General features: G+C 41.3%; 1 protein-coding gene across 3 annotated transcripts in view; it reads right to left on the bottom strand.

Annotated features, from left to right (window-relative positions):
• STXBP6 (syntaxin binding protein 6) overlaps window positions 1-27,286 on the bottom strand; it is a 245,707-nt gene that overhangs the window by 30,588 nt on the left and 187,833 nt on the right. For all 3 annotated transcript variants that reach the window (XM_049612987.1, XM_049612985.1, XM_049612986.1), the window contains exons 3-4: window positions 19,470-19,600; window positions 18,377-18,542 (exon numbers count right to left, since the gene is read on the bottom strand). In XM_049612987.1, coding sequence (XP_049468944.1) covers window positions 18,377-18,542; window positions 19,470-19,600 — 297 coding nt within the window. The remainder of the gene's footprint in view (window positions 1-18,376; window positions 18,543-19,469; window positions 19,601-27,286) is intronic.

Raw genomic sequence — 27,286 nt, 5'->3', positions numbered from 1 at the left:
AAACTGAGGGCCAGATAAATAATTTGGGCAAGATCCTCGGTCTAGTAAGTGAGAGAGAAAGGATTCAAACCCAGGCATTCTTGCTCTCGAATCTGTGATCATAATCACTAATTTTCAGAGAGGAAGAAGAAAAGGAAGGCAAGTCAGTGCTCCGCCCTAGGAATTCTACCTCATAGATAAATGCCTAGCCTGCCAGGCTCTTTATCATGTAGTGGATAGCGTGCTAATGTTTTGCCTGTATTGTTATTGAATCCTACCCACAGTGTTATATGGGGAGAACTGTTAACTTATTTTACAAAAACGGAAGCCATGACTTAGGAAGGTTATGAATTGTGCGAGGACACATATGTAGTAAGTAATGGAACCACCTATGCCGGTTTGGTTGGGATCACCATTTTGAAAACAAGGTGATCACTTGCTAAGCAGACATTTGCAGAAGGTTCACATTACCGAGGAGGGAACAGGATCACATTCCCAGGAACATACAGGGTTATGTATGTGACAGAGGCCTCTTGAGCATAACTTTACTTCTCTCAAATGAGATCTGTACCACAGCGTTGTGTAGAATCAGTTTCTTTCTTCCCCCATCAACAGATTGATTCCTGCAAACATGGCTTTGACTGTGTGATTCTTTGTTCAGCTCTTTGCCCGTCTGTCTAGGCATCATGCCAAATGGAGTCCATCAAACTCCCAGAGCTTTCCTGGCATTTGCTCATTGTTTCAAAGAAGGGATTATTGGATCCAAAGGGATTACTTTGAATCATTTCATTCTGCTGGCTTTTGGCTCTGTCTGAGACTACAGCTATGAGAACTCTCTCTTGAGATCTACCTTGACCTTTACTGTGTTTGTCGGCCCTTCCCCACATCTATGGGTTTGTCATGAGAGACAGGTATGCATCCCATCCGAGACAGTTTGCATTCCTACATTCTCCTAGATTTTGAATAATGTTCAAAAGAAGAGTAGAAAACACCTTTTATATTCTGTCAACTTAAAACCAGAAGTCTCCCATCCAAGTAGTAACCAGGCCTGACCCTGCTTAGGAAAACCAGAAGTCTAACCGATGCAACTATGATTTTTTTCCTATCAAAGTTGAATTAACTCAGTAATTCTCTCACAGAACAGACAGCAGTACAGCTATCCACTGAACACACAGCATATATTTTGTTAATTATGTCTAGAATTTTAGCTCCAGTTTAAGGAAATATCCAAGGTAACTTAAAAATAATCATCAGGTAATTAAGTTTGGCAATGTGTTTTTATCACATTTGTGATCACTGTTGTTTCTTAAACTCTAGTCTTCCCCTTTTGGGTTCATCTTGCTTCATGTTCAAGTGCTTCATTTAGTAGCTCTTTCAGCAAGGGTCGGGAGGTGGCAAATAATCTTTGTCTGAAAAGATCTCTTTTCCTCTTACTTCTGTATTACAGTCTAGCTGGGTATGGAATTCCAGATTGACATTTATTTATTGACTTCTGGCATCTCTTGTTGCTGATGACAAGTCATCAGTTTGTCTTTCCCTTGTAGGAAACTTTTGGTTTTAGTATCTTTTAAGATTTTCTCTTTGTTCTCAATGTTTTGCTGCTTCATCCTATTTTTGTCTAGGTACAGCTTTAATTTTCAGCTGTGGCACTTGGAGGTATTCTCATCTGAGTCTTCAAGCCTCTCAGTCTATCTTCCAGGTACAGCTGCTCCTTCATATTCTTTATCTCTCTGTACTATATTATGGGTGAATTTCTCATTCTCTTACAGTTAATTTCTGTTTTTGACTATGCCCAGTCTAGAGTTTATTCTATCAACTGAACGTATTTCAAAGACAATATTTTTTTCACTTCCAAAGTTATTTTCCCCTCTAGTTATCTCATCTTTTCTTATAGTTTTGGTTTTGTTTTGTAACATCTTGTTCTTTTTTCTGATTCCTTCCTCTTTCTTTTGAATATCATAAACATAGTTATTTTAAAGTCACTTTCGAATTGTCCTGTTATTTTCATTTCATTTAGAATGACTTCAACTGCCAACTATTTTGTTTTATTTTTTGGTTGTATCATATATTGTAGAACTTTGGTGTGTAAATTCTTCTCAAGTGTGAAATTTTAATTTCTTCTCCTCTCACTGCCTTGGCCCCTTCTCCCCACATATAGTTTTACTGTTTCCCCTACCAGCCCCTGAGGCAACCAGAACTTCAGCTGATGGTCTGAAGCTCCTGTCCTGGGTGCCATTCTGGATATCCTGGAGCCGGTCCCAAGCTAGTGGGTGGCTGGCCGCAGGTCTTGGGTGGGAAACTACGTTTGTTCTTTTTTGCCTCTCTAGGAATGCAGATTCTGATAAATCACTGCCCCAGGGAAAGTTGGTCACAGCTTGTTTGTAGACTTATTGCTTGGGCAGAGAAGCCTTGGTTCCAGGCAGTGAATGTGGCTCTGGTCTCCTACTTTGTCTGGGGTATACTGTTACAGCACAGAATCCAAACTATTCTCTCCAGACCTGTAGCCCAGCACACCAGCAGCTTCCTACCTGCTAATTCTGAGACTCTGTGTATTTCTGACTTTGCAGCTATTCATCTTTTTTTTTTTTTCAAAGTGGCTATTTCTTTTTAATCTCCTCTATTTCGTATGTGGCGGTGCTGAAGGAGCCTCAAAATGTGAATTTACAATGTCAAACTGCACCAATGTTCTATTTTTAAGACTTTTCTTTTTTATCAGTGTAACAATCCAAAAAACCCTACAATGTTCAGTAGTGATACTACTTATCTTTCCCTTTGTTGTTTTCACCAGCAAACAAAGAAAAAGCTGATCATGTTTTACTGACAGATTCTCTTATTTACCTATGCCTGGCTAATTGAAATAAATGGCCCCAAATGATTAGTTTCAATTTTTTTTTTTTTTAACAGAGAAAACAAATGAGTTGAGAAGCACCAGCAGTTCAGTGGTTCTGTCTACTATTATCCGCATTAGAACTTAAAACTTCCGTGTTTTTTAAACCTAATCTTAAGCAGAAAGAAATCCAGCTATTTGTGTATGCATCTCAGCTTTTCAGGGATGAAGCTACAAAGTCGAAGTCGTCTAAAAGAGGGGATTCATAATTTTGGAACTATTTTCTTTTTTTTTTTTTTTTTTTTTTTTTTTATTTTTGGGACAGAGAGAGACAGAGCATGAACGGGGAAGGGTCAGAGAGAGAGGGAGACACAGAATCGGAAACAGGCTTCAGGCTCCGAGCCATCAGCCCAGAGCCTGACGCGGGGCTCGAACTCACGGACCGCGACGAACTCACGGACAGCGAGATCGTGACCTGGCTGAAGTCGGACGCTTAACCGACTGCGCCACCCAGGCACCCGGAACTATTTTCTTAATCGTCACTGAAGAAAGCTTTAAAATCTTCTTCCAAGTCTTTTATTTCCCCAAAGAAGATTACACATATTTCATTTTTGAAGGCTGCCATATCTAGGACTCCATCTTGATCACCCATGCATGTTGCTGGCCTAACAGTGTTTATTATGCCAGAGTTGAAGAACAAGTATTTATTATGAATAAGAGCTGAATATAAGTATGTCACACTTTATACAGCATATATATTCCTGAAAATTTATGTATAACTTGTCTTAACAAATCATACTGCATTTTCCTTCTGAAGTATAATGTAATTTCAAAGACACATTTTCCTAGAGGAAAAGAAAATACGATCTGGGACACTGTAAGAAAGCGCAGTCCTGGGAGAGTAAACTTAATAGTCAAACACTTAACTGGAAAATAATAGTGATAAAGCAATGAATACCATAATTCAAATGTTATACTGAAAATACAACATCACCCGATCACCCAATGTCAAAAATTATAGTAACTGCCAATAAGTGAAAACAGAATCTAGTTGGAGGAACACTCAGAACTTGGAGACAAAAACATGCATCGGTGATAGCTGCTTGGTGAGTTTTTCTACTTTTTTCTCTCTAATGGGGAAGATTTTAGAGCTAGCCCCTAGGTTCAAATCCTGACTTCTCTTTGTTGTCTATGTGGCTTTGGACAAGTTTCCTTGCCTCGCTGTAACCTCTCTGACACCCAGTTTCTTCAACTGTAAAGTGAGGATAACAATAATTACGTGTTAGAGGTAATATGAATGAAAAAAATTGCTTGACATATAGTAGGAACTCAGTATGGGGACTATCAGTGTTGTCATCACTAGCTGGCTTTTTCTTTTTTTTCCTGGAAGATAAGAAAAAAGCAGACACAGGGGCGCCTGGGTGGCTCAGTCAGTTGAGTGTCTGACTTTGGCTCAGGTCATGATCTCATGGTTTGTGAGTTCGAGCCCCACGTTGGGCTCACTGCTGTCAGCAGAGCCTAGTTCAGATCCTCTGTCCCCTTCTCTCTGCCCCTCCCTTGTGCACACTTTCTCTCTCAAAAATAAACAAACATTAAAAAAAAGAAAAATGCAAATATAAAACATAGAACGGCACCTCTACCATATCTGACATAAGGATGCTCTGTATTTTCACTCTCTCCTCTGTGTCTGACTGAAATTCAGATTCCATATTAATTTCCCTTAACAGGATGGAAGGCAACACAACAGGAAGGCAAGATTAAAAGAAAATATTAACTGTAACATATTAATATACTTATTTTTTAAACTTTTTTTTAAACGTGTATTCATTTTTGAGAGACAGAGAGAGGCAGAGTGTGAGTGGGGGAGGAGCAGAGAGAGAGGGAGTGACAGAATCCGAAGCAGGCTGCAGGCTCCAAGCTGTCAGCATAGAGCCCAACGCGGGACTTGAACTCACGGACCGCGAGATCATGACCTAAGCTGAAGTCGGACACTTAACCAACTGAGCCACCCAGGTTACCCTAACAAATTAATATAATTATTAATTATAACAGCCACCACTACATTCCATAGTACTCCCTATGCACCGTGTTAAATATTTCATACATCATTTTATTCAATCTTTACAACAACCTTATGGAGTAAGCAGTATTAATACTGTTTAAGAAAAGGAAGTCAGACTTACAGTTTAACTTATCCACAGATGGTCAGTGACCGACCAGAAATTCACACCCAGATCTGTGCAAGGTCATTTTCTGTTTAGTGTGTATCACACCACACCAGAACAAGGCTTAAGAGACACCACAACATACTCTAGGGACGCCTGGCTGGCTCAGTAGGTTAAGCATCCAACTTTTTCGATTTCAGCTCAGGTCACGATCTCACAGTTCGTGAGATTGAGCCCTGTGTGGGGCTCTGCACTGACAGCGTGGGGCCTGCGTGGGATTCTCTCTCCCCCTTTCTGTCTCAGCCCCTCCCCTCCCCTCACTGTCTCTCTCTCAAAATAAATAAACATTAAAAAAAAAATAGAAATACCACAACAGGAAAAGAAGTACATACCCTAAGCAATACAGAAAAATGTTGAAATGACATGGTAGCTATATTTTAGGTGCTCACGTTAAATCACTTCTAAATGTATGCTGAATTAAAGAGATAAATCCAAGCAGCTAATTTGAACTTGTCTGTAATGAGTACATGTTAAATAAACTTGACCTTGACATTTTGCATCAAAGCTGAAAAAAGAATTGTCAGTCTCTTAAGAGGACTACCACCAAGTTTTTTTTTTTTTTTCTTTTTTTTACAAGTAGGGCATTAGAGTCATTATCTGAGGAGACAGGAAGGGAAATATCAAGGAAAAGGATGATTTTAAACAAAATCAAATGACCTACAATATCTTCATCATCACAAGGTTTAAACAGTAAGACTTCCTAGAAACTTGTAAAGAACCTACATAATGATTAAGGAAAAACAAATTCCGTAAGTAAAGAGAAAGAGCCAAGGTATAAATATCCTAGCTGGCAAAATGGGGAACTTCTTGATAATGTGGGACATGGCAAGTCCTTACAGCCACTTAAATACTGGGTGTTTCATAACATGTTCATAACATGTTTAGGTGTTCTAAATTTTATATTTTAAGATATTCAATGTCTTAAATCATAACAGATAAGTACAAGTAAAATAGTCTATAGGACGTATTTAAAACTATATTGTATGAAAGGAATAAAATTAAATGTAGGACAGCAGTCCTCAGTAGTGTACATTATAGCTTTTAGAATTGTTTAGGAAAATGGTGTGGCAAGTAGAATAATGGCTTCTCGAAGATGCCTACACCCAAATTCCTGGAAACTATGAATGTCACCTTACATGGTGAAAGGGATTTTGCAGATATGATTAAGTTAAGGATATTCAGATGCAATGATTATCCTGAATTATCTGGGTGGAATGAATATAATAATCAGGGTTCTTACAAGACTGAGGCAAGAGTGTATGAGCCAGAGAGAGAGGCTCGAAGATGCTATGCTGGGGACTTTGAAGATGGAAGAAGGGCCATGCCCCACGGAACACAAACAGCCTCTAGAAGGTGGAGTAGGCAAGGAAATCCTTCCCTAGGGCCTCCAGAAGCAACACAGCCCTACTGACCCATTCTAGACTTTTGATTCCCAGAACTGTAAGATAATAAATTCGTGTTGTTTTAAGCCACTAACTTGGTGATCATTTGCTGCAGTATCAGTAGGAAACTAACACAAATGACCAAGAGGGTAAACCTACTGTGGCTAGAAAAATTAAAATACACATGAACTCTGTGGTGAGTATTTGCTTTTTTTTTTTTTTAATTTTTTTTTAATGTTTATTTATTTTTGAGACAGAGAGAGACAGAGCATGAACAGGGGAGGGTCAGAGAGAGGGAGACACAGAATCGGAAACAGGCTCCAGGCTCTGAGCGGTCAGCACAGAGCCCGACGCGGGGCTCGAACTCACGGACCGCGAGATCATGACCTGAGCCGAAGTCGGCCGCTTAACCGACTGAGCCACCCAGGCGCCCCGAGTATTTGCTTTTAAATGATGCAGGCCTTTGAAAAATAATGATATATTCTCTTATGCAATTTTAAGTCAAAAGCTTAAAGAAAACACACAAGGAGAATACACTGACCCCATAAAATAATTGTAAAAGTGGTTTTCCTCTCCTTTACCTAGTGTCTAAAAAGTGCTAACATTTGTAGACACCAACTAGCAGTGCAAGCTCTTGGCTTTATCACAGATGTGTGATCCACTCTGACCTTGTGAAACCACCTTTTTCCCCCACTAACTCTCAACCTCTTATAATGGGAACTGGGAAGATGATCAATAAAATCAACCAACTGTGAAAATAAGGCCCATAGGACGGAGTGAAACACTGATGGAGAGAATAATATATAATAGTATAAATAATCACAAGGAGATTAGCTCTTGTGCAATATTTACATGTGACTCAAGGAATGGTCCTGACTTTGATCCATCATATTCTGTCCTGTTTAATTCTCCTTGTTGCAAAGGGGCATAAAGATGATCCTGACTGGAATGTTCTCAATCAGATTCAATGAGGAACATATTGATCCCACTTGAAAGTTCTTTTCTATGGGGCATAGTAGTATGAGTAATTATGATAATTACTTTTACATTTTCTCAAAATATAAAAAATCAGTTTCTGCTCAGACATCTAAACTCAGAAACACTCTGAATCTTCCTTACTGACATTTTGGCGTGGGCCACTAATTTAAATAAAAGCAAATAGTTTCTTTCCCACTAATAGTATCCACGGAGTCTCAAATGCATGTGCACACATGTGTGTGAGCACACATGCACACACACAGTCACCTCACAGTTTAACCACTCAAATGTTTGTCAGAGGAAATAAATCCCTAAGCCAAGAAAGACTTGTCCTCATTCCCCCCCCCCCAAAACATGTGTTTTTACCCCAGTATAATGATATGCTTATTTTCTTGCTTTACTGTCAGTCATATATTGTAATTGACATGCTTATGCTTTATGTGCTGTCATAGTTAGAAAGTTGTGAAACATATTCTTCCCCTTTCACAGGTATGACCCACTGAATGGCTCCTAGAACCTACAGCAGCATCACCTTTGGATGCCATACTCATATAGGGCTGGAACAAAAACCAAACCAACCAACAGTGAAGCCAGGGTCACTCTGCATGCTTGTATACTTGACAATGAGCAAGGGCTACAGACAGGCAGCATGATGGATAAAGGGGAGCCACAACTTGTAGGCAAGCCACAGGGTTTGTCAAGGGATCTTTGACAGACCAGTCACTTCCATTACTAAGAAAACCATTAGACTGGTCAGAGAGGAGGCTAACTTTCATAAGTAGTAGCTTCCTGTTACACTTCTTTATTCTACGTCTGACTCTTGAGACAGTAGAGCTTTTTGCTCTTCTCCATCAGTGGGAGCCTTTGTTCTGCTGGGTGCTTCCAAGAGTCTATGGCAGGCTCCTTTTATTCTTGACAGCAAACCAACTCTTTAAAATCAAGCCAAAGACATTCAGATTGATGACTGGCCTTTCTTCCCTAGGCAAAATTATCCAGGAATCTCATGTTCGATTATAGAAGTGCTTTAGTGGAATTTCTATACTTACCAGTAATTATAATTTGCATTTTTATAGTATTATTCTCTGGAGAAGAGCCACAATAAGTCAGACTTCCTCTAAGTTCTTCTAATAGTCCTTCTTTAGCAGTCTGCTCATATTTTTCTGTTTGTATATCTGAATGGCTAACCTAACCTAATCCCTTTGAGGGAGATCTCCATTTCAAATTGTCTTCAAGTCCTAATAACTGGCCATCTTAAAGTTTATGTGTCTCCACTGCAATAAACTTATTCTGACTTATTCTGTTTTCCATATTTGTTATGGTGGCCAGAAACTGAGGGGGTGAGGGGTGGTCCATACCCATGAAGGTTGCCAGATAAAATATAGGACATGCATGCAATATTTGGGACATACTGATCCAAAAAAAGTACCCACTGTTTATCTGAAATTCATATTGAATGAGCATCTTCTATTTTTGTTTCCTAAATCAGGCAACCCTAGTGCTCTTGCTTCTTGCAGAACATCTACTGAATCTAATCTTGGGTAGGCACATTGCAAGCAAAAGGGTGAGAAGCGGTTGGTCTGAAATCTCTAACTTCAGATTTACACCAGTGTCTAAATTTCCAGTAACTGCCTTTGCTAAATCTAGTGATTTAGATTTACTTTAGTGATCAGAAACAAGGCAGAACTTTTTAGAAACTTAGGATATAATGTGGGCTGGGGGAAAAAGCCAGTCCATTTACCTCTTCACTGCAGGTTTGAGAAATGTCAATTTCCTGTATAGTTTTTCCCAGCTACTATGCAGAAGCTCCTCACCTTTATTCCAGGAATGAAATAGGACGATGGCCTTGAGCCTTGAAGATGACATTCTGATCTGCTGTCCACAAGGTGTGTGCTCTGAGGGGTATCCCCAGAAGGAGGGATGAATTTAGCAATCATGAAGTGATCATTATTAGAGTCAGGCCAGTTACTGAATTTCAGCTTCTCTTCACTAAAATTCCACGTTAGTTTTAGTACCTGACATGTCTACTGTACAGCAAGGCAACAACTTTTGAATGCCAGCTGAGGGGAGTTTTTATTGGTCTATGGGAAGCAAGATAAGTAAGAACAATGTGCTAAGGTTTTCCTAAAGGTAAACTGTTCTAGTTTAAGGAGTAGCTCTTTATTTCTGGAGAGTGTGTTCTTTCAATCTTTTCATGTTAAAGTAAACTTTCTTGTATGAAATTATGGTGATACTGGATATGAAGACTCAAAAACTGTCCTTACATAGAAAAGTGACTGGCACTTGTCTTTAAATCTGAAAGTATGGGCATCATGTAGCACACTTTTTAGGTCTGTTTCAGAAATACCACTTCTTGTCTAACGCTGTTAAATAATTTTACATCTGATTCATGTATCCCCCTTTTTGGCTGGAGAAAGAGAATTGGACTCAAAGAAATATTTTAGGCTAACAATATACTGGTGGAAAAGGAATATTTCTATTCTCTTATAAAGTTCAGAAAACATGTTTCAGGTTTTTTCTTTCCTACAGGAGGATCTGAATTATTTGCCCTGATCTCTGGCACAGCATTACTCGCTATTTTAAACATCGTTGTTTTGGTAAGTCAGTAGTCACATATGCACTCTGTAAATGTCAGACATAAAATGCAACACATTCAGCATTTGATAAACCATGGCAAACAACTTAGCACTCCAGGCATTTGAAATGTCCATAACATAGCTCAGCTCATTCCCACTTGGAACAAAGAAATTGCTATTTTTTTTTGCTATTCTTTGGGCCAACGTGTAGTAGGAAAGCACAAGAAAATGTCCTTGCTTCTTTCACAAGAAAGGGCTTTTGATAAATATCACAAAAGAAATCATGTAATATTATGAATACACAAATCACAATTTCCAAGGTTTTTTGTTTTTTTTTTTCATAGACTATTCAGACATGTCCTGGTACTTTGCAAAAACCCCGTTTGGTTGACCATTTTAAAGTTCATTTTAATCCTCACACCATTCCTTCAAGGTCTCTGTTACTCTTCACGATACAGAAGAGCATAGGGAGGTTGAGTATAAGTTAAGTGGCTTACAGGAAGTTGCAAAGTTAATGCGTGATGCCACCAAAGACAGGGATAAATGAATGGAGTCTGCTCTATGTCGCTCTATTACTATATCAAGTTGTGTAGATGTGACCTCTGGTTGATTCTGAAAGTAAGAATGGCTCTAACCCACTGCAGGTTATTTAACCATGGGATAGACAAAATATGTTCATGATCCTTGTCAAGCCAGTAAATGATACCTTGGATCGCACCCTTGGTTTGCTTCAAGATTTTGATGGAGACGCATGATTCAAAAGTATGTAATACATGAAGTCACTCTTGGCTCAGGAAGACTGACCACAGCCCACCAGCTGATTCACTGTGTGCCTGAGAGTTGCTTACAGGCAAAGAGTGATGAAAAACAAGAAAATCACATCTGTGACCCAGTTTTTCTTTAGTTTTTCTTTAGTTACTAGTCATTTGTAACATCATGCACAGAATTGCATAGAACCTAAGGAAGGAGTCCTTGGTTACTTCAATGTTCTCACTTAAAATAAAAACATCTGCTTTTGATTTACCTCCTGGGAACAAGATGAGGTTGAATGATCCACTCAGAAAATATAAGAAAGCTCATAAATCACCCAACATAATAACTGGCAATGTTGTCCTAAATTGAAACAATAAATACATAAAAGATCCAGATCCAGAAACCTCTCAGGGCTTCTGCTAGAATGTCCTGCTTCTAATGGTGCTTGGCCAATGTCGGATGGTTACGTCTGTGAGTCATGTAGCATCATGAACATCTAACTTGTTTGATACAGTAGTTACAGTGGTAGGATCTCAATAACCAAAACAAATAGAAAACCCTAGCTGGGCTTTCCCAACCGTATAATTTAAATATTGGTACTGTTGTGGTGCCTGCGTGGCTCAGTCAGTTGAGCATCTGACTTTGGCTCAGGTCATGATCTTGTGGTTCGTGGGTTTGAGCCCCGCATCAGGCTTTGTGCTGACAGCTCAGAGCCTGGAGCCTGCTTCAGATTCTATATCTCCTTCTCTCTTTCTGCCCCTTCCCTGCCCGTGCTCTGTCTCTCTCTGTGTCTCAGCAATAAATAAATATTAGACATTTTTTAAAAAACTATTTGTACTGTTATTTTTATTGATGCATTTTTTTTGTTTCTAGTCTTAGTTTCTTACTCTCTCCAAAAAAGTGTCTATAAGCTGAGTCTCTGATGAAATACCATGCTGTCTAGGAAAATGAGGAGGATGGAGTAATGGAAGACTGGTTGATAAATCTGTGTGTGTACAGGATTGATATAATTAACAGTCATTTACAGAGATCTTTCAAACAGAATTTTAAATTCGGTCATAAATACCTTGTTAAATCGGCATGATCTCATCTTCTACTTAGCTGAATCAATATAAGGAAAAGAAGATGTGCTTATTAAGTGACTTGAAAGTCATGGCCTGCATTGAATGGATGGGGAATGAGGGACAGGCCTTGATGGAGGCACTAACTCCATTCCTTAAGAGCTGTGGATCCGGGTGCTCCTTATAAATCATTTTCCTTGTTTGGGCCAGGGCAGAGGAGAAGTGAAGTTTGTTATTTTGTATTTCTTCAACAGTGACAAAGAAAGCCACTGAAGGAACTCTGACAGGGATTCCTGTTGATTTAAAGAACTATAAGGAACACTTTATCGCTGTCAAAACAGTGTGTCACTGAACAGCCTGGCTGTCTCCTCTGTTCCGCATCCGGGTGGTGGCATTAAGCAGCAGCAATATGGTGGTTTTAACACAATTTAACTTGGTACATGAATGATAATCTCTAATGTATGCGTGTATGTGTGTGTATCCCCCAGCATATTAAGGCTGAAGCAGTGGGCAAAATTACACATTAATCTAGTCTTGAGAAAGAAACAATTCATTGTAATGTGGCGCTGGCTGGAGCATGTGTAGGAGCGCGAGGTTCACATCCCACAGAGCCATTATTCAGTGGCAGAAAACATCCCATCATAGAGAAGAAATATAAGAATTATGGAAAATGTTACAGATTCCCTTGAAGTAGTATATTAATATATTGGGATTAAGAATGACCATACTGGGGCACCTGGGTGGCTCAGTTGGTTAAGTGTCCGACTCTCGGTTTCAGCTCAGGTCATGATCTTACGGTTTCGTGAGTTTGAGCCCCGCGTTGGGCTCTGTGCTGACAATGCAGAACCTGCTTGGGATTCTCTGTCTGCCCGCTCATACTGTCTCTCTCTCTCTCAAAATAAATGATCTTAAAACAAATTAAAAAAGAAAGAATGACCATATTGATCACTGTTTTTCCCATTAAAACCCCATTAGGAGGTACACATGTGCTCTTTTAAGAAGTTACTTGTTATTCCACCTTACATATGCCCATGCCTAGAGCACTTGCAAGGTGAAATATTCACAACCTTCACCCAGGGATGACCCTGCATTATTTGGAAGAAAAGTACAATGCAAAGTCACACTTCAAACCCTGAGAGTCTATTCCATCCCAGGGGAATCCAGCGTAAAGCCATTAGGTGTTTCCTTTAGCATACCAATCAGCAAGGGAAATGAGGGCAAGCCTGCTATGAAGGAGACATCAGAGACATCTGTGTCCCTGGAATTCTAATAGAGCTCAGAAGTCTGGGCTTGATACCATCATTTGAAGGGCTGTGCATACGAAAGCAACACTTAAGAAATTTCCTTTGGTGATGATGAAAATATACAGCATTTCAAAATAGGCTGCTTTGTGGAAAAACAATCTGCCACATTCCAAAATCTGAACATAGCCAACATTGGAATGAAACTCTCTAGATTAACTGTTGCAGTAAGAGAGAGCTCATTTCACCCTGCCCCTGTCTGGCTGGCAACTGCTATCCATCCTTTACAATGTAGCTCAGCAATCACCTTGGTGTTATTGAACTGTTTATTATCTATTTACACCTGTTGTCTCCCCAGAACAGTAAGCAAAGTCAGCAAGGTATCTACGTTGTTGTTGGGTCTCTCCAGCTAGCTCAGTGCCTGACAGATAGGTGGTGCTGAGTGAATGCTTGTGAAATCAACGAGGACACATGCGAAACTTGGCTGCAAACAGCATAGGAGGGTCCACTGAAGGAAGAGCCATACAAAACAGGTGAAAGAACAAGAGGTAATTGTGTGGGTTAGCCAAGGCTGTTTGGGTTGAGTTCAAGAAAATGCTAGGATGTGCTTCAGTCTGTACAGAAGCTTGCCTTGAAGAATAAATCATTTTTTTCCAGAAAGTAATTTATAACACTTATCGAAGAAAACAGGTTTGCAAAGAATCTACGTTGTGGTTCTAACACAGAAGTTGTTCAATACCACTACAGATTTCCATAGCCCACAGCATTAGGCATAAGAATAATAGGGTGATAGTAAACGCTACGAAAGGTCGGAGTAAATAAAAGAGCAATGGAGAGCCATGTGGGATTTACGAAGGAAAATAAAGAAAGCAATACAACAAAGTTCCCAATGGGACCTTGACTTAATATGACATTCCCACTGTCTACACTGATACTACTATTTGGGAGCAGACCACGTTTCATTGAAATGAATTAGCTGAAAGGAAGTCTCTCCTCTGGAATCCAAAGGTCTACACATATGATTAACACCTTGGAGGCATCTTTGAAGTGCAAATGTGTTACCACACACATAACAGTGTATCATCTCTGCCTACGATAGAGAGAGAGACAAAAAAATCTAGCATCTCAGAAATGAACCCGAGGTTCACTTTCAGGGCCCCTTTCATTCATGATGCCATGTCATATTTTAGTAGAAAGACTGGCTTCATGCCTCTGCCTTCGGTCTGGTTAAATCTAGGTTTCTTGGTAGCTTAGGGATCCAGCAACTAAATGAACGGCTTTGTATCTTTGAAAGGTGACCAACCTTTAATGAATTAAATGAGAGGTAGAGTGGAAGTTAGGAATGACCAAGCCTGCAGGACTTGGTTCCAGCTTCCAGGTCTTCCTACTATCCAGGGAAGAGAAGATGGCTGCCAAGATGCTGACAGAGGCAAGAGAAGAAACCAATGCTTCCCCTCTTCACACCTGCTTACAGCATCCTGCCCTCTTTCCATTTATGATGGCCTTCACTCAGCCCTACAGACTGTACATGTGTCTCCTGGGTTCTGTAACCAGCATCAGAAGATCAAAGCTTCCCAGTCCGTCCTCTGGAGATGGAATATCATGTTTGCAGGAGAGAGTTTCAACCATGTCAAAGAATCCGTCTCTGTGTAACTGATTTTCCCCGAGGGAAAGGGAAAAACATGGCCATGTAGGGTATATACCATCAGTAACTACAGAGAAGAACTGCATGGAATTGTAGATACTTAAAATGATGATCCTGTCTGAACTGGTATTAAAGAACGTGCGGTTCAGTGGGAGTCAGGCAGACTTGCTTCCAGTACTGGGACCTCAGTAACGTGATTCAAAATCACTGGTCCTCAGCTTTCCCAATGACAGGGTTAGGCCAGATGCAGAGTACCTGAGAGGTCCAGGGAGTGGCAGAGCTCCATCATCTTTCTCAGCCACCAAAATAGTTCATCTCTTTATTATGTTGAAACATGAATAATATCAGATGAACAAAACCGAAATCAAAAACAACCAAAGAGCAAGGTGGTTTTAAAGATCCCTGATAACTCCATCATTCTTAGGACCAAGAGGGGGGAAAAGAAAAGCTTAAGACTTCCTATCTTAATTGCATACCAACGATAAGACAAGGAAAAGAGTTAAAAGTATCTATAATCTCTGGCCCTCTCCCCTTATCTCCCTTTGTTAAAACCTAGGGATGTGCTGGCTAATTATTTTCTCCAAATTCCTACATAACTTCAAGGGCACCATTCATAGAAAAGACAATGTCACTGTGTCCCCTGGGGTATGGCACTCAGTGGCCCTGGGGAAGATAAATTTAGAGTGGAGAGGGCCTGTGTTTGAATCTCACCTCTGCCACTTACTAGCTATATGACCCCTGGCAAGCTATTCGATGATCTCTCTGATCCTATTTCCTTCTCTGTAAAGCAGAGATAATAAATTCGATTTCCAAAAGCTACTGTAAAAGGCTAAATGAGATAACATATGTAAACAATCTGGTGTAGGGCAGCATACCAACGCTGATATTAGTTCTTTAAAATCACAAAATCTGTGACATTTCACAGTTCTGATAACAACCGGTTCTAGGATGTGTGACCCATACGGTGAGGACAGACCAAAGGATACTGTGGAATTGAAACAGATTTCATCTGCTGAAGATAGGGTAGGTATCCCCAAAGTTAAAGGGGTCAGAATGTTGTGACCCAAGAACTATGCGCTTTTTAAGTCTGAACTGTAGTAAGTGGCAGAAAGGAAGACTAATTGGTATGCTAATTAACTAGGGTATGTTGGTACGGCTGTTACCAAGGACAAGCAACAAGAAGACGAGGTGCACGCGTGAAGGATCTATGTGCTGCCAACAAATTACATGTGCTTAACTCAAACTTTTTTGCCTTCCTTAGGAATCTAAGACCCGTCAATATTTAACTGTGCCAAGTCTTTTATTTGACTTGTAATTAAGAAGTGATTAATCTACACAATAAAGCTGTAACTTAAGCATTATCGATTCTCTAAATATTAAAACTGAAGTGGACTGTAGATATCTAATCCAACCTCCACAAGTCACACCAGCGAAAAGTGAGGTCTAAGGAAGACAAGACACCAGTGAAAAGTGAGGTCGACGGTCTCAAAAGGCAGAGCCAGTTCTGGCACTTGGTCTCATTCACTTAGTCTTCTTCTTACTACAGGAAATCAATCTGCGGCTTTATCCAACACGCAACAATTTAACATTGGATATATGAATTCCTGTCTCAACTCTACTGACTTTGGGATCCATAGGGCACTGGAAGACCTCTGAAGGGCTGAGCCAATGACTGACAGAAGCGGCTGAGTGGGACTGTGTCGGAAGGTCTGAGGACATTCAAGAAGGTAATGAAGGGCTTACAGAAAGGCTGTTAGGGATCTGCCAGTCTGGAATATGGGTGGTGAAACTGGGGTCCATTAAGGAACCAAACGATTTTCTATATCTAGGACAGAGCACAGTGACCAGCACATAGTACAGCACATAGCACGTACTTAGTGCTTACTGGTTGTATAAATGGATGATGAACCAGGAATGGATGAATGAATGAATGCATGCCTGCATGAAAGGAACTGTATTGAGAGAAGAAATGAGAGCCTCAGAGAGGCAACGGAGAGGAGGGACCACCTAGTGAGAGGAGGAAGAGAAGAGCTACCAAAGCTCCCCTCAACCTTAGCAGGAAGGACGGGACGCGTTTCTCTCGCAAGGACAGTGGAGGGAGTGCGGCTGTGGCCCTCGTGCTTCTGCCTCACATTTCCCTTCTGAGGAAATGTGGTAGTTCCCATGGCACTGCTTCTGCTTCTGGCCACTCTGCTCTCAGGACGGAACGAGCAGAAGTGGAATGCGTGAGGGGAGTCTATCTCCAAGGGCAACAGAAATGTCAAACCCATAATGTCACATTATTTTCAGAGGAGACTCTGCGTAAGTGCTATCCAGGCATCTACTGACCATACGGACACCGATGGAAAAATTCTTCCTAGTAGGAACTTGACATCAAGAAACCAATCTGATTCTAGGATAGCAGAGAAAATCCTACCCAGTGAAGAATGAGGGAAAGCTGGGATTTCCCGGTCAATTCTCCAGTCACTGAAAAACTCAGTCATCTGTGGCCATGAACCCAGGGCGCTCTCACCTGCCACATCTGTTAAAGCTGGGCTTTGCAGGTGGGATTCATGTGAAGAGTACTGGTGGCCCAGACATGAGAGCAGTATCTCATTCTATTTTCTAAACAGTAAGAGGTCAGCGTCACATGTTGTCTTTCAACATCCACATCTCACAGTTTTTACTTCTGTACACAGGATGGGGCCGCTTTGAAGAAAATAGGCACTACTCATCACCTCTGATATTTTTCTAGGACCAAATGGAGAAGCTATAATAGAATACTGCATCAACGCCTAAGGAAGACCTTTCTAGGTTCTTATGACGTAAGCAACTCACTGTGTGAGATCTGCCCCCACGACATCTAGCAGACCAAGGGCAGAATGGCAGTATGCACACATTAGGTGTGTGGGCAGACTAATGGGTTCTGTGCCATGTTCATATGAAAGATATGTACAGCCCGAGGAGGAGACGTAGTGTCTATGACGTGACCTTCATTTGACATTTGATTAAGATAAAGTTGGGGCACAAAAAACTTTTTTCTTCAAAACCCGGAGAACAGGTCAGTGAAGAGAGCAATGATATAAACTTCCTTCCTCAGCTCACAGAGTGACTGGCAAGGCTTTTTGAGAATATTTTTAGCACAGTTTCAATTCCCTAAAAAGCAATGCCACCTAAAAGAAATGTGTTAAGCACCCTCTAAATGTTTCTCATTAAGTTGCCAACACTGGTACTCACCCCTTAAGGCTGGCTTACAGTGCTCAGCCTAACTCCCCTTTGTGTGACATTCGAGGAATAAACGTGAGACTAGCTGCTATTTGAAAGAAAGAGATTATATGTGTCAGAATCTACATGTTAATATTTGGAGAATATCTTGAGACATAATAGGAAAAAGCAGCCTAGAAAACGGCGCTCTGCAATGAATTTATAGAAATGGTAGTCAAGAAACCCAAACTGAAAGGTTTTCCTAATGAGGGGACAGGTTTGTTCTTATAGCATAACTAATCTTAGCTAAGTGGCTAATTCTTCCCAAAAGACCAGATTTGGTTAAGAATGAAAACATTCCACTGTGTCTAGACTTAGCATACAATGAACTCCCTAGACTGGTTTTCATGCTGTCCAGCTCTGAGTATCCTGATTCTTTTTTTGCCTTTATGTTGCCGACACCTACCTTTTCATGTGAAAGCGAGTCTGAGGAAACGGGGTGGCCAAAGCCGTACGAATGTCCACTCACCTCCCATGAGTTTGGACTGGCAGTTAATAAACTCGGGCTTCCTGTCCGTGAGGTACCTCTGGCAGGTATGGTGGAGGATCTGGAAGAAGGTGCATTTTTCTGAAGCTGTGCTGGCCACCCACTGGTCAAATGCATTTTCAAACAACAGATCAAATTCTGCAGAATCCTGGAAAAGACAGTGAAATAAGTGCCGATCTCAACCTAGAAAAACTGCGGCTTCCAGCTTACCCCTGACAAAAGGCTCACAAAAGCTGAAACACCTTTCAAAACTTTGGTCTTAATCACAAGGCTCATCTTTATTCGCACCCAGGTGCATGGAAAGAAAGTTCACCTTTCTCTGTTTATCAAGCAAACCCCAGATCTTGCAGTATTTATAGATGTCCCTAGGAAGCTACGCTCACAGAAGCCCCAACAGCTTACTACACATTGACCTGGCACAATTTAGACTAGATACTGCCTTCCCGATGACCCGGAAAAGGTCACGTTCTTGGCAGTGAAACCCATGAATCTTGCCCCTAACCTTTGGTAAGGAAAAGATTCTCCCTTATTATTTTAGCATATAGGGACAATTTACATTTTATTTCTCCTCATTATCGAGGTTTTATACAGTGAGTATGTGTGAACAAAAGGGAAGGTACTTAAATAAACAGCTCTACCTTAAAATGTTTCTCGTATTAAATCCAATAGAATCCTAATACATAATTGGTAAGGTGCCATCTATTTGCTCGCTCGGCTAATAAATCTCATCACTGGTGATATAATGAGATACATGAAGCCTTGATGAACATGCGTTTTTCGTATTGGTAACCATGGACATGATATCTGAACTCTGCTCTTTGCACTTGGCTGATAAACCTACTAGAGGAGCCAGCACTTCTTCAGCGTGCATCCCCTTACGTTTCTGCATCACACATGATGAAAAGACTTAGAGTTCCCCATAAGAGCATAGAAATAAGAAAGTCTTAGCCACGTAACTGAAACAGAGAAATAGCTTCGCTAAAGAGGACTCAGACAACCACCACCACTGCCAAGGTCAGCGAGGGAGTCATCGTGTGAAGAGAACACCTTCGCTCAACACCAGACATTCACTCACCCGATTAGGATCGATGCCATTAACCTGGCGAAGCTGCTCAAGCATCCACTGTGACCTCCGCACGAATGACGTGGAGCCTTCAAACTGTTTGACCTTCGTGATGGACGCCTGTGTGGGTTTCTTGTTTGTCACTGCCAAGAGAAACCACTCAGATTAGTGGGTGTGCAGGTTGGTTGGTTTTCATCTTAGATTTACATGTGTACACACACAAAAACACACAGAATATGAATACATGTGCCTTTTATTTTCTAAGAGAGAGAGAGAGAAAGTGAGGGGGGAGAGGGGCAGAGGGAGAGAGAGAATCTCAAGCAGGCTCCTTGCTCAGCGCGGAGCCCGATGTGCGGCCTGATCCCATGACCCTGGGTTCATGACCTGAGCTGAGATCAAAAGTCAGACACGCAACTGACAGCTACCCAAGAGCCCCTGAATACATATGCCTCTGATGAGGGGTGAACTCAAAAGAAACAGAAGTGCTAGTCTCCACTCTCAAGCGATTGCAGAATAATTATAATTTTAAGGGCTGCTTCATTTCTGTCTTCATTCATTCAAACTGAACACGCCTCAATCAGGTAACACCGGGCACTTCTAATGGAGGCTACAAGAACATGGTGACCAACTGCACGGAAAGAAGCATACAGGGTTGACAGGTGTCAGGGAGAGGTCACTAGGAAAGGCTGGATTTTAAAGGAAGTGGATGTTACTGGCTCCCCTAGTGAACCGCAATGTATATACCCAGCGTGGTATTTGAATGTAAACATACCGGGCTTCCATGGTAAGAGAGGGAATATTTAAAACATTATTTGGCTTTAAAATATTGTCCAGTTTGAATCTAGCTTGCATCTCTTTATGCCTGCGTTTGGCATTCACATACCCGCCTGCCCCACATTCCTGAGGCTTCCACACCTGCAGGACCGAGACAGTTCCTCCTTCCAGCCTTAGTCAGTTCTTCCTTTGCCCCTTCCATGCCGAGGATGGACAGCGTCACCTCTCAGACGGAGGTCAAGCACCGGCCGCTAGACCAGCTTACCCTGGATATTTCCACATCTGCTGGATATTTCCACATCTGGATATTTCCACATCTGCTTATTTCATGACTTAGAGCCTCAAAGGTGGAGACGTAATTGAGTGTTATAAAAGGGCTTAACGTAAAAGCTCCTCCCGAGGCCTGGCTGTACGAGTTGTAAAATTTAACAGAAACGATGCTAGTAAGGGAACTAGGAGAAGTGGAAAGTACTACTTGTCATGAATGCAATCCTAGGACGACTGTGCAGCAGTGGCACATTATTTCTTTGTTTCAAACAGCCCTGCAGATCCTGTATTTCCATATAACCCTGCGGATGGTCATTGGATGGCAAAAAGAATCCTTGAGGGATGAAGGACAGCAGGCATCTACTGTGGTCACGGTTCCTGGTAAGAAGGACCCTCCTTCACGCACGCTAGAGTTCAGGGCAGTTGCAGTATCTGCGGGCATTAAAGCAGGAACCCAGGGACCAAGAGGGGAATGAAATGTGGGCATCTTGCCTTTACGTTTGGCAAGAACTGCATGGTTCCAGGACTAAAGACCTGTTTTTATGACCTCGGTACAATCTTTCCCCTTTGCTCCAAACCAGGATTTAGCAAACACTTAAAAAACAATTTCAAATAATGCTTAGGTTTATTACCCATTATTTCAGTTATATTTGGCTAAAAGCTTCTGAACATTTCATACCAATTACGTTTACTTTCATGGTTAAAAAGTCATCATCCCCTTAACACCCGCGATCAGAGGAAATTTTACAGTCTTCTGTTCACACACAGTCTGCCTGGCTTACAGCTCCACGAATAAGTCTGTTAAGTCCTCTTAGGAATAATCATTCCCCGAACTAAATTCAGGCAATAGTATCAGTCTGCCCAGGGCTCTGTCTATCCGTTTATTTTGTGTGCCTCCTATGGGATCTAATAGGTCTCTCTGATAGCCATGCCCTGCTCTTCAGTTTTCATGTTAGAGGAAACAAGACACCTGGAATACATGCAGGTCCTAAAATGTGCTTAAAAGATTAAAGAATACGTTTCAATAACAGGAAAACACGGGTTCCTGTATTAGACACACACCCCTAAACACACAAAGAGGATTTCCTCCTTTGTTTATGTAAATCACACGACATTTAGGCATCCTGGGAAACATGAGGGTTTCCCTTCTAACTTTAAAGTTGTTATGAACTCCTATTTTTACTTCTGGTCCATTTATTTCCAAGTGCTTTACAGCATTATAAAAACTCAAACACAATGCAGGGTCCCTGTAATTACTGGCATGTTGAGGGTTGACATTTTAGAAAAAGCAAGTTCCATTGGAAGTCTGTCACTGAAATGAGAAGGGCAGGAACCCCACCCACATGACAAATGCCCCACAGAACCGCTAACAGAGATCCCGCTACAGAGCGATCATTCTTCATGGAGGCAGTTACAACTCCAACCACTGCTGCCTTGTTCTCCCTATTAGCTTATTCTTTGCCCAGTTCTTGGAATCTTGGTAGTTTTCCTGGGCACTGAGCCCGGTTTAGTTTAATTTTTGTTTATTGTTATTATCTCCAACATCCCAGTTTCTATTTTGAAGCAGGTGCCTTAAAATTATATTATTATATACACATTATGTGGAGTTAAATAAAGACTTTCCCCTTCGGAAATCAAAACAACTGCACAACGACACCACTGCCAGACTTTCTGAGTTCTGTGTTTGATGGAGCCATGTTTAACCCTTTCATTGCTTTGGTGTTTTCAGGGTCCATAGCTGGTAAAACAAATATGCTGGTCAAATTCTGGAAGTCTAGTGAAAAAAAGTCATCTATCTTCTCCTTCCAAAGGACAACTGATTGATAGCACACCCTGGATCAGTAATATCGGAGTGCTCTATGGCCAACTACCCCAATACAGTAGACTCTGCATTCATTATTTCGAAGAACTTTAAAGGGCAGATAACCAGGGCACTTCTATCATGCCTGCAACATTCATGGGGAAAAGGAAAACATATTGGCATTTCAAGAGGTAGGGTGAAGGGTGCCTGGGTGGCTCAATCGGTTAAGCATCTGATTTCAGCTTAGGTCATGATCTCACGGTTCCTGAGTTTGAGCCCGGCATCGGGCTCCGTGCTGACAGCTCAGAGCCTGGAGCCTGCTTTGGATTCTGTGTCTCCCTCTCTCTCTGCCCCTCCCCCACTTGTGCTCTGTCTCTGTCTCTCAAAAATAAATAAAACATTGAAAAAAAAAATTAAAGGGGTAGGGTGAGCATCACACTCCCAGGTAAGACCACCCAGAATCACCCTGGCCCTCTACTCCAACGTGCACCAGAATCATCTGGGAGTTTTTACAACAAATAACACCAAACCACGTGAATCAGAATCTCTGGAGGTGTGGCCTGGCACCCACATTTTCAATCTCCTCAGGTGATTCTGAGGTACTGTGACTGTTGAGGCCACTGTGGTGTATGAACTCATTTCACAAATATTTATGGAACATGTATCAAGATGGGAGGCACAGAAATAAGTTTGGTGGGCAATTCAAAGATTGAATAAGATACGGTTCTGAGTCAAGAATTTGGGCGGTGGGAGGATTGTTAAAATTGTTAAAAATGATGCAAAAACAGTGCTAACGCATAACCAGAGTCACCTGAGGTGTTGGGGAGGGAGGGGGCTTTAAGGACCAAGGCAGAGCTGGGGGAGGTCAAGCAGGCTTCATGAAGCTGCCAATATTCCAGGTAATAGACCATTAGCCCTCGCCTGGACTTCTATGATTTCTCCCAAACTGGTTCCTCTGGCCAGATTGGCCATTCAAACTTAAAATATGGAAGACTGAGCCATCTTTTAAAATCTCCTCAGTGGCGTCCCAAAACATTCTGAATAAAACGCGAGGCCCTCACCGTGACCTGCAAGGCCCTAGATGATCTGGCCCTTGAGTACCTCCCTGTTCTTATTTCCTTCCACTCTCCTTTCTGTCCACTAGGCTCCAGCCATCTTTTGCTCCTGGGGAACTACAACCCCTTTCTACCCTTTGCAAATGCTGTTCCCTTCATAGAAATGCTCTGTCCTTTTTTTTTTTTTTTTTTTTTTTTTTTTTTAAATGGTTGTCTCTTGTTTGCCATTTGGATTTCAGCTTACATGTCAACTCCATAGAGAAAACTTGTGTGATCGTTGATCTGTGTAGGCTCCCTTGCCATGTTATTTCTGTCCCTGAACTCTGTTTACTGCAAAACAGATTCATTTTGAACCTGGATAAAATACTCAAAATTTGCCTCTCTGGCATATTTGTAAAGCATAAAAACCAGACTGCTATGATGTCCATCTGGTCCTAAAACATGTAAGCAGTGGATACATCCCCACATGGATCTTTGTGGTTTGTGAGGTAGGATCCTATGAATTGACATAATCACATGTGACATTTTTCCCAGCAATTAAAATTTCTAAAACTCTTTTTTAAATACAGCCTCTGGTTTTTTCTCTTGTGCTTGACAACAGCTCTGTGACAGAGGCAGGGTTACTGTATTATCACCCATTGTATTTATAGACAAGGAAACTGAGGCATGGAAAGCACTGACTTGCCAAAGTAATACTGTTAATCAATGGGAAGACTGCAACTTGCATAATAAGCTTAGGGTCCGCTGCTCTTTCCACTGTAGCCTTTTGCTGCAATGTCAAATGCCACATTTTATTGCATGTGGGATGCTCATTAAGGACTAACCAGATTTTTTGTTCTAATAAGGATACTACTGTTGTGATTTTGACAGTATTCTGAACTGTTATTTCCTTAACATCTCCCTTTAGATAAACGGCTTTTTCCTTGAATAAGTTAATGAGAAACAAAATACATGAAAGCCGTAAATAGGTACATAGCTCTGCCTACGTTAAACAGAAAATAATGTAAAAAATACAATTAAAACATAAATGCTATTAATTTCAACTTAGAGAGTTGTCAGGGGAAGGTCTGGCATTTGAGGTCCACTCTAAGGTAAAATGGTGATTAGCGAGTGTAGACAGGTGTTAAAGACAATCAAAGCATAGATGTTCCCCACGCTTTGGAGTTATCCAGGCCTAATGCTGCTTTTTCACTCCCTCCCACTCCTGTCACCCACTGCTTTCTACTGGTGACAGAGGAAAATAGAAGCATGGGGCCAACCAAACTCAAGTCCTTCTGCTATCAGCTCAGATAAAAAGAATGTGGTTCTCATGGGGGCACATCTCTTCATTAGCCTTCATGTAAACTTCATTTACATCTCAGCTGTAGTTAAGAAGCAGTGATAGGGGGGCGCCTGGGTGGCTTGGTCGGTTGAGCGTCCGACTTCAGCTCAGGTCATGATCTCACGGGCCTTGAGTTGGAGCCCCGCATCGGGCTCTGTGCTGACAGCTCAGAGCCTGGAGCCTGTTTCAGATTCTGTGTCTCCCTCTCTCTCTGCCCCTCCCCTGTTCATGCTCTGTCTCTCTCTGTCTCAAAAATAAATAAAAACGTTAAAAAAAAATTTCTAAGAAGCAGTGATAGGGATGCTTGGTTGGCTCAGTCAGTTAAGCGTCCAACTCTGGCTCAGGTCATGATCTCACAGTTCATGGGTTCAAGCCCTGCGTTTGTGCTGACAGCTTGGAGCCTGAAGCCTGCTTTGGATTCTATGTCTCCCTCTCTCTCTGCCCCTCCCCTGCTTGTGCTTGGTCTCACTCTCTCAAAAATAAACATTATAAAAAAACAAAACTAAACTAAAAAACACCAGTGATAGAAACTATTATGCCTATAATATCATTACCATCACCACTCAAGTGGTGAAATCTCTTTCTCTCATGAGCTAACTGGCTGAAAAAAGGTCTTTTAGAGAATGGCCCTTCCATGAAAGATGGTACAAATATAAAATAAGACGCTTAGCTACAGTCAGAGAGTAGAAATCACCCAGCCTTGCTTCTGCCCAATCAGAAAATTCTATTTATTTGCCAATAGCAAAGCACTTTCTTAGATAAAATCTGGTCTTAGGGTTAAGTCAGGAATTGGTGGAGGTAGGGACAAAGACTGATGAGGAAAGGAAAGACAGAATTGCAAGTTACTTGCTTTTTATGCAAAACAGCAGACGATGCACGGTCTGCCAGTGATTAACAGGCTGATCCTTCATTTCAAGGTCCAATGGTTGAAAGACTTTCTAAGGAGTTACATCTTTCCCTTACAATCTCGTTATTCATACCGCATAACTTCTCAGTCAGTCCAAACAGGAAAGTCAATTTTGTTTTTAAGATACAAAATATCTAGCTTCAGTCTTAAAACATTAATTTAAAGGAAACAAATAATCATCATATCAACAAAATTATTACTTGTCACCTCTAGATCCGCTACCATTTCATGTTCATAGGTGGTTTTTCCTAACATGTGCACAAACATTTCTTATACACATTAAACTCAAACTGAATCACCTTATAATTTTACGTGGTCATTTCTATGAAAAAGAAGACGCTGAAGATAAATCTTTCTACAATATAGTTTGATATTGAGGCTAGGTAGCTAAACTGCAGAGTTTACCATAACGAGGTGCCTAAAATACCTTAGTTTCATCATGCTGCCTCCTACCATGACTTTACCATTAAGTGAAGGTCAGTGCTTTGTGGTATGCCTTAGCTCTCTGCTCTGCTGTGGTCTAATGGCCAGACACTTTGATTTCAACAAAACCGTTGATGAGAAACAATTTAGAGTAAGGAATAAAAGGGATATCCACATAGAATCTTAGCAGGGCTGCTCTTTGTCAGAGGTGGCTGACATGAAAGGGGGGAAAAAAAGGAGACAGAAATCCTGTGAAATGTGGTTCAGGAAGTAAAAGCAAGATTGAGCACACCTTCTGGAGGCTGATGTGGTAAAGAAACGGGCTAACAGACTGAGGTGAGAAATGATTATTTGGAACTAGTTTCCTTAATGCTCTCCCAATACTCTAATGTCTGATGATTCGAGGTGGATTTTGCAGTATCTGTGGGCAAATAAGTATCAGGTCTGAGGCTGCATCAGCAACTTTATCTGGTGAGACAGCTGAGTGTTTACAAAGCTTAGGAGCAAGAATATGAAGATTGTTACCTCAAATGTTTTCAGAACAGGGGAACATCATCGCTGCTACAGTTAGGGGGAAATGGAGCATGGCGCGCTCCACACAAGGTTGATCGTTGGCTTCCCAAGTATTTCTCAAAGCGTGTTATCATTTGGGACGTAGTAAATGTTCAGAATCAACAGGCTCTGACCACACCAACTCCTGAAATGGCCAAGTTTGTCTTTGGGGCCCTATCCCTCTCCTCCCTATCCCAGGTCCTTGGGGCTCTCTGGCCAGATTCCTGATAGGATCCAAACAGGCCTGAGAAGGTCTTTGTGAATCTGCATGTTTTTAGGAGACACTTTTAATTCGAGTGACAAATGCAACAAAAACAGTGGCATTCAGTCTTCAGCACCAAGCCCTGGGAAAGCACGGAGGGATGGATGGTTTTTAACAGTCCTGCTCCACTAACCCTAAAGGGGAGGGGAGGGGAAGGGAGAATCAGTACACTGAGCTTTGAGGTTTGTTCTTAAAGGCAGACTTCCTTAGTCTCTAGTAGCGATAATCACAAAGAAAGAAGTTTTCCACACAAAAGATTCCTTATTTGGTATCACTAGTTCCAAGGCCTGTCCCTTACATCACATTCTCCCCTCTGAACTGGAGAAGGAAGAGGTGATGGAAAGCCTAGGAAATTTTTCCAAAGGGATACTGAAAAAGGAACTATTTACATGGGAAACTTTTCTTGCATAGGAATCTGGAGAAACCCTTCAGTAGAAGGAGGAGAATAAGAAACATCTTGCATCAAG

The sequence above is a fragment of the Panthera uncia genome (assembly GCF_023721935.1).
Source record: "Panthera uncia isolate 11264 chromosome B3 unlocalized genomic scaffold, Puncia_PCG_1.0 HiC_scaffold_1, whole genome shotgun sequence".
Taxonomy (NCBI): Eukaryota; Metazoa; Chordata; class Mammalia; order Carnivora; family Felidae; genus Panthera; species Panthera uncia.
The sequence above is the reverse complement of the archived record's forward strand: the minus strand, read 5'-3'. Positions and strand labels throughout refer to the sequence as shown.